Genomic DNA, 8,269 nt, shown 5'->3' with positions numbered 1-8,269 from the left:
AAAAGAAGATGCGTTTGGCTTGGGAACCAGAGATAGCCCCCACCTTGACCATGTCTAGGTTGCTGAGTCAGCTTTCTCATGTCTAGTGATTGAAGCTCCTTGGGCCAGCCTTGGGGGAAACTTGTGGGCTAACCTCAGCTGTACTTGCCCCCGAGTGCTGTGATTTCAGTTTCAGTAAATCCCCTGGAAATATCCCAACCATGTCTCCTCCCTGGCTGTCCCTTCCTGAGGGCAGAGTATGCATTCCAGGGCCCTGTCAGATGCACACCATTGTATGCTGTCCTGGTTCAGATAGGGTGAAGCACCTCTATTACTCTCCTGGTGTACAGAGTGGTAAACGGAGGCACAGGGAGAGGGTGGGGCTTGTGAGTGGTCTTTCAGCTGCTGGATCGCAGAGCAAGCACTTGGGCTGGCCCAACCGAGTCCAACACCTAAAGGTAGAGAATTTGGTGAGCTGGAAGTGGTCTCAGGGAGGCCTTCAGACATGACTCCATAGCGCTGGAGTCTAGCGTCAGGGGAGAGAGTCTGTGAGAGAGATGGGATTCTTCTCTTCAGAGTTGAGCTGGATTCATACTGAAGGCGAGGCCAGAGGCCAGGTGGCTGCTTCCAGAACAATCTGAAACCGGGCCAAAGAGAAAAGAGCTGAGGGCTGGACCAGGGTTGGCCCAGACATCCTCTGGCAGCTTGAAGCCAAGGACCAGCAAGGTCCTCACACAGCCTTTCTTTCAGGTCACCTCGACACCAGAGAGTCCACCATGGCCTCAGACCACCAAACACAGGCGGGCAAGCCCCAGCCCCTTAACCCTAAGGTGGGTAACCTGCTGGAGGGAGGGGCAGGCAGCCTCTATGTGCTCCGTTCTCTCTGCAAAGTCAAATTTGTCTTTCTGGTGCCCTCTCTCTACCCTGTTCCTTGGGGGACTCAGTCTCCTCGAGCTGCATACCTGGGGCCGATTCCCCATGCCCACCCCCATCCGGATGTCCTGCATCAGCTTCAGACTTTAAACTTCTCTGTTTATCTGCTCCCCCATGCATGCTACTGCCCACAGGACTCCCCGAGACTGGGGCAGAGACTGAATGCCAATTGGAGAGGATTCAAGCTCTACTCCCTGCTGTCTAACCCCCCAGCTGATGGCTTGACATCTCTGAACATCAGCCTTACACAATGGGGAGTTACACATAGAACAGTTGTGGAGACCCAGAAACCAGGCTCAGCCTCCACCTAGAGAGGCGTGAGTCCTTGCTGTCCCCCATCCGCTCAGGCTGTCTGCTTTGCTTTCAGACTCCCACACTTCTGAGGGAGTGGAAATTATCTCAACCTCAAAGGCTGGTCATGCCCAATCTGGCCCAGTCCTACCAGCTTAGTGGCTAGTGAGGATGCCCCTGAAGAGGTGATTGGGGTCAGGGGAAGGAACAACCATGGGAAAGTAGGGGGAGGGAAGGGTGAGGGCTCCAGAGCGGTGGAAACAGCATGTGCTAAGGTCCTGAGGTTGCTGGCGAATTGGGTGAGTCTGAAGAAAAATGAGGTGGCTGTCTGCAGATACAGCTCTTCAGTACTGTGATGTTTCCCACACATGCTGTGATGTCACACACATGCTGTGATGTCATAAATATACTGTGCCATCACATACATAGATGGTGATGTCATATACTTTTTATGATGTCACAGATGTGTATATGCTGTGAATCACATCCATAATTAAAAATCTTTCAATAGTCACAATGGAAACTGTAAAAAAGGAACGGGGAGATTAATTTTTTTTATATTCTGTATTGTTAAACAGTCCACCAACTCTGCCTGTCTTCAAATCTGAGTTTCCTATGAAGAGTCCACATTAGATCCAACTGGATGTCCAGGGCCGGGCATCCGGTGGCTTCTGCACTGGGTAGTGCAAGGTTAAAGAGTTGACCAACAGGAAAGAATATTGAATCTGTAATAATAATAATAATAATAATAATAATAATAATAATATAATTATATAATTATGTTAATTATATAATATAATATTTTATTTATAATATTATTATGAGCATTAGTATTTTCCATACCAGCAGCAGGATATAGCACTCCTAGGACCTAGGGCTTCTCAAATGTATGGCAAGCCTGACCCTTCCCCACTGGCCACTCCCCAGGATGCTCTTATAGCCCAGGCCAGGTAATGACCCTTTAGCCCCTGACTTTCATAGTCTACATCTTCTCAATTTTCCTGCAAACAGCTACCTTTTCCTGGTTTGTCCAGTAGAGAGCTGAAAAGCCCAGTTGCTCCCAGGGCTTCACAGAACAGTGGAGACAGAGCCTGTGTCTCCCACTGCTGTGCCCAGAGTGGTCAGTGACCATGAAGGCTGACCTGAACTCATGGAATCTGCCCCTGAGCCCTCCTGGCCACTCTGTTTGGTCCCTTTATCTTTCTAATCCTCAGCCTGGGAACCAGAAGTGCTTTCTCCAGCCAGTGCTGACCTAGCAGACCCAGATCCCTCGTCTGCCCACTTCTTCAACAAGGAGTGACTGCAGGCTCCGATCTCCCAGGGACACAGATGAGAGGCTGGGAAGGCTCCCAGTTCTCAGTGCAGTTGTGAACACGGACTCTGTCCATGTTTAGCTCATGGCTGCAAGGCCTTCAGCGGGTCCCCTCACACTGCAGAGTCTCTGCTGGTCCCCTACAGAGGGCTGATGAGAGGGCAGGGTGAGGAGAGGATTTCTATTGAGATCTGTCTCATGGATACAAGAGTTCCTGAAGACCTCTATGGGTAGAGGCTTGAGGGCTCAGAGATGTGTGGGTTCACAGGAGACACATGGAGGTTTTGTGGGATGTCTGTGGAGGGGGCTATTGCACCTCCTGATGTGGCACCTCCTGGGAGCTGAGTGGTGTCTGGGATATGGGGTGCTATACCCTAGAACCAGTGTCACGAGACTACCTTTTATCAGGATCTCAGGTTTGGTGTGCACGCTCAGCTGGAATACTATCTGCTTGTCTCTGCTACTTCATACAAGTCCAGGCCCTGACCTATACCAGGCACCCTAGTTAATGTACTTCCAGGGGAACCTGGGGTCTTGCTTAGGGGCTGGACTTGTAGGGTGGCTCTGATTTAATCTCTAGCACACTGGTGTCTGTCATGACTGAGCAAATGCTGGCCATCATGCCTGTCATCCTGACAGCTTCCCAGTCCCTGGTTGGCTCTGCCACCCATTGTATTGACAGGGAAACTAAGGCTCAGAGAGCAGCGCCAGCAGGCTCTAGGTCTCAGGCCCTCACTCATGTGTTATGCCTGTTCTAATTCAGAGGGGCGGAGGCCTGCAGTCCCGAGGGTCTCTGAGCCTGCTCACCTCCTGTTCAACCCTCCCTGTTCTTCCCAGATCATCATCTTCGAACAGGAGAACTTCCAGGGCCATTCCCATGAGCTCAGCGGGCCCTGCCCCAACCTGAAGGAGACTGGGATGGAGAAAGCAGGCTCCGTCCTGGTGCAGGCTGGACCGTGAGTATCTGAGTGGTCTTATGTAGCTTAAGGGTGTCAGAGCCTGGCAATCAGGGTATTGAATGGGCCCTCAGACGTTTCTGCTGTGCTCCTAGGTTGATGGGGGCACGGGATCTGACAGCCCTCAGGGAGTTTGTGTTTAGGTGGCAGAGAGCTGGGTTCAAATCCCAGTTAGGCAACTTCCAGGCTGTGTGGTGTCTTGTCATAGACTTCCTTCTGTGATGCTAGGTATCTCTTTTGTAGTTGACACCTTGGCTATCACCCTTTAGGCCTTGTCTCTGCTCAAGAGAGAAGGGATGTAATTATGGGGGCGGTCTCTCCTCTCACCATGCAGTGAGGTGCAAGAGGGCTGTAGTGGCTCTACCTCCCTCAGCGCTTCTTGGTAAATTCGAGTTTGGGGGTGCCAGCGACCCCAGCAAGTCAGTATGTCTGATGGTTCAGGAATCCTGCACCAGGCAGGTTTTAGGAGAATTTGCTGAGTGTGACCCACTCGTGTCTGAGCAGATGCAGCTTTTAGTACATGTGGGGAACCAGGCTGTGCCTCAGGAGAACTCCAGTCTTCAGCCTCTGAGCAGAACCTCTGCTCTCATCTACCCTAACATTTGAGAATTTCCAAAGACACGTTTTTAATATTGAAAATAAATGTCTGTGTGTTTGACCAGGTGTGTGTGTATATCTCTGTGTGTGTATGTGTGTGTCTCTGTGTGTGTATTTGTGTCTGTGTGTCTGTGTGTGTATATGTGTGTCTCTCTGTGTGTGTATCTGTCTGCGTGTGTATGTGAGTGTCTCTGTGTGTGTGCATGTGTGTGTATGTGTGTGTCTGTGTGTGTATGCGTGTGTGTATGTGTGTCTGTGTGTGTCTGTGTGTGTCTGTGTGTGTGTCTGTGTATGTGTGTGTGTCTGTGTGTGTTGAGGGGTTACTGAGGGTGAAACCCATGGCCTTGCCTATGCACAGTGAACCCCCACCACTGAGCTATATCCCTTGCCCTTCAAAACTGTTTTATAAACTATTTTATATACATGAACACTCTTTCTCAGAACATGTCTTTTTAAAACTAACTTTTACATTTTTCATTTTTGTCTTTTGGGGAGGAGGGGTCTCATTACTTAGACCAGGTGGGTTTTGAACTCAGGACTCTCTCAGTGCAGAGATTCCAGAAAAAAAAATTAATTGAAGGAATGACTTAGCAAAGATTTGTCTGCCTACCCACAATTTTAACTGAGGCTTACCCTTCAGAAGTATTCCTTGTTAAGATTTTGAAAATCTAGATCTCTTTCTGTGCATGTATTTGTGGGTTTTGTTGTTGGTGGTGGTTTGTTTGTTTTTGATCATATTTGGGTGTATCGCACAGTTTTGTGAAATGTCAGGAGACAGCACGACATTACCCGTGTCACAAGTCACACTTCACGTGGTCATCTTTCAGAATAGCGTGAGGTCCTTACATATCAAACCCACAGAAGGACACTTTCGATGTTAGCTCTCGGGCCCCACCTCAGATTCCCGGATGTAGAGCTCAGGAATCCCTTGCAAGTCAGATCTCCTGGTTGTATTTATGTCCAGCTGAGTTTGTGAATCTGTATCATCCATCGCCACACATGGTGGTTCCGTATGTGTTCCCTAATTTATCTGCCGGGTCCCGGCTGGTGTAGCTCCCGAGCTCTTGGCTGTTGGGTGTTGTAAACATTTGCTTTGTTCACCCCCGCTTGAGCTCTGGCTACTCTTCTCAAGAACCCAGAGCCTCAAGCAGACTTGCTGGATCTGGTGTAAGCCTTCCTTTAAAGGCAAGTGACAGACACGGTTGCCTTCTCACCAACCAATTAGATCTGAGTGGCTGTCATCACACAAGAGCCTGAGAATCTTGGCATTTGAGAATCCCACTTCCTCCTTCCTATTTCTCCTTTCTTTGGTGGGCCACGTCCTCCCAAGGGAGTGCTGTGGGTTACTGTCAACCCTGTCCGGTCCACAGGTGTCACGTCCCTGGATTCAAATGATCAGCAGTGGAAAATATCTGGAGGGAAATCACATCTCTTCTAAGCAAGCAAGCACTAACTGTCTCAAGGCTTTTCCCTAAGAAGTAGGATGTGATAGTTCGAACACTGCCCCAAAGGCACCTGCTGTTCCAAGTCACCTGCAGGTGATTTAGAACACATGGGAGTCTCTCCCCATTGTTGAGTTATGACGCAAGTCTCTTTAGATTCCAGTCCTGTTTCTCACCAGCATTGATCATCTCTCTACTGTGAATCTAGGAGTCTCCTGTAAAGGCAAGTAGAGAGCCGATATGAGAATTGATTCTGGAGCCTGTTTCTGACTTGGGCTCTGACCTCATAGCCCAAAGCTGTGCTCAGTGGCAAGATGGCGCTCGCCTCTCTAAACTCCATGCCTGGGTGAGGTCACCCTGTCCACTTATAGTCTCCAGGCTCAGGCACACATACTGTGGACACTGGCCAGCATCCCTAGACATGGCTGTGGGGTTCTTGTTCTGCATTCAGATCTGGTCATTACTTTCCCAGTATCCTCTTGGCCTTAGGGCATAGGATGTGTGTACCGTCACCTGTAACCAAGCTGCTCTTCAGACTTGTGGATTAATTCTCCTGTGTGCTACAGGCGTTGAGGGCAGCAGGGCCTGGTGATCTTGCACGTACAGTCTCTGTGCTTGGGTTTAGATGGGGCCAGTGCGGCTGGGTTGAGGTACCGCGGCCCCCGCTGTAGGATGCCTGTAGAGGAACTCGCCAGCCCTTTTTTGTGTCTTGCAGCTGGGTGGGCTATGAGCAGGCTAATTGCAAGGGAGAGCAGTTTGTGTTTGAGAAGGGTGAGTACCCACGCTGGGACTCCTGGACCAGCAGCCGGAGGACAGACTCCCTCAGCTCTCTGAGGCCCATCAAAGTGGTAAGCCCCTTTGCATCTTCCTGCCTTCTCCTCTACCATGGAGCCAAAGCACCAGGGCCCAGGGGGCTTACAGCACATATTACACTGTCATGATTGGCCAAGGACCACAGTTGTGGCATTGGGCCTCCTTGAGCCTGTTTGCTCATCTGCAAAATGGACTTTAGTTCTTGCTGGCAGAGATATCCTAGTTCCTAGCCCAGTTCCAGGGGATACCATTCCTGGTACGACTGTGTTGTCCTGTGGGACATGTCCCTTAGGGCCAGACTCAGTTAGCAATCATGAGTATTAAGGATTTTCTGGGGCTAGGAGGGAGGGGAAATCAAGATTCAGGCAATGTGAGCTTCTGGTCTATCTCCAGCCCTGATTCTTACTAGCATGTGAACTGTTGAGTAGGGAAAGAACTCAGCAAATCCTCAGTTTCATACCTAAACCTCCCAAAGCCAGACCTGCACCTCCTGGAGCTCAGTAGATCACTGGATTTCCCCAAGACATGGGCTCTTGTGCTGACTCTGCTCCTCTCAGCTGTGTGATTTTGGGCAAGTGGCTTGGCCTCTCTGAGCCTCAGTTCTGTCCTGTGTCACATGGTATATGAACTTCTAAAAGGATGGAATAATAAATGAAGAAAAATTTCACTGGGACAGTAGGTCACTGGGGCAGTAGGTCACTGGGGTGGTCTGAAGATGCTAGGAGACCCTGAGCCTGCTGGGGCCGTGGAAGCCTGCATGCTTACATGTTTGCAAGCAGTGCTGAGCCATGGCTGCTGTTTATGAAGTAGGAAGTGGAGGTTGAGGGAGGGAATCTGGAGTCACAGAATCAAATGCTTCCTAAGCACAGGATCTGAGCTCATCTGTCCCATGACAGTTGCTCCATAGGCATCCAGTCACCAGCCAGAGCCGTTGGCCCACCTGGAAGTGGACATATTGGCAGAGGTGGGTAGAGGGTGGGACAGGAAGGGAAGGGTGTCCCAGGCTTCATGCACCCCTCCTCTGTCCACAGGACAGCCAAGAGCACAAGATCATCTTGTATGAGAACCCCAACTTTACTGGAAAGAAGATGGAGATTGTAGATGACGACGTACCCAGCTTCCACGCCCATGGATACCAGGAAAAGGTGTCTTCCGTGCGAGTGCAGAGCGGCACGTGAGTGTGACCCCAACCCCCAGCCTTTGAGACCCCAAGTCCTCTTCTGTCCTGAGCTCACTGGGGAGGGGGACTCGAATTGTCTTCCTCTCACTCTCAGACCATCTGGTGGGAATCACCAGCCTGGAGGCTGTGGGCAGTTCTGTCCTGGGCTGTGTCCCCCCATCTTGTCCCTCAGTGTCACCTGGGGACACAAACAGAATGCTCTTAGCTCAATGGAGAGGAGGTGGAGCTTCTGCCCCTGCAGACCTCTGAGCCTACAGACTCAAGGAGGGATTCCTCTTTGACATGTGATCTTGGCTTCCACCCTGTGGAATTCTCACTGTGAACCAGAGTGCGCATGAAGTCCTAGGCCCTCAGGCAATGTGTGCTGGGGAGGTGCACACAGTTGTTATTCTGTACCCATAGTTCTGTTGCTGAGCTTTAACCAGCCAGGGGAGGAACATTCTGGAAACACACAAATGCACACACACACACATACTCATGCGTGAGCACACACAGGTACACAAATATGCACACACACACACGTACTAAACACAGACATGCTTTTCTGTTGGGAGCAGCACAGCGCAATGACTGTCTCCATCAGTGTGATGGCAATACAGTAAGGGTAAGGACCCACTTGGCAGGCTGTGTAGTTAAGAGTGCTGGCTGCATAAGCATGAACACTTGAGTTAGAATTTGCACACCCATGTAAAAAGCCACGTGTGGCTGCATATGCACACCTGTCAGGCCAGGTGTGGCTGCACATGCACACATCTGTCAGGCCAGG

The 8,269-nt window shown here is 50.4% G+C and overlaps 1 protein-coding gene across 1 annotated transcript in view; it reads left to right on the top strand.

Moving 5' to 3' along the window:
* Positions 1-735: 735 nt before the first annotated feature.
* Positions 736-8,269, top strand: part of Crybb2 (crystallin beta B2) — a 9,398-nt gene continuing 1,864 nt past the window's right edge. Inside the window, exons 1-4 of the mRNA XM_028765547.1 lie at positions 736-809; positions 3,353-3,471; positions 6,226-6,358; positions 7,355-7,497. Coding sequence (XP_028621380.1) covers positions 756-809; positions 3,353-3,471; positions 6,226-6,358; positions 7,355-7,497 — 449 coding nt within the window. The 5' untranslated portion in view covers positions 736-755. The remainder of the gene's footprint in view (positions 810-3,352; positions 3,472-6,225; positions 6,359-7,354; positions 7,498-8,269) is intronic.

The sequence above is a fragment of the Grammomys surdaster genome, unplaced genomic scaffold (assembly GCF_004785775.1).
Source record: "Grammomys surdaster isolate TR1022 unplaced genomic scaffold, NIH_TR_1.0 164, whole genome shotgun sequence".
NCBI classification, from domain to species: Eukaryota; Metazoa; Chordata; class Mammalia; order Rodentia; family Muridae; genus Grammomys; species Grammomys surdaster.
The sequence above is the reverse complement of the archived record's forward strand: the minus strand, read 5'-3'. Positions and strand labels throughout refer to the sequence as shown.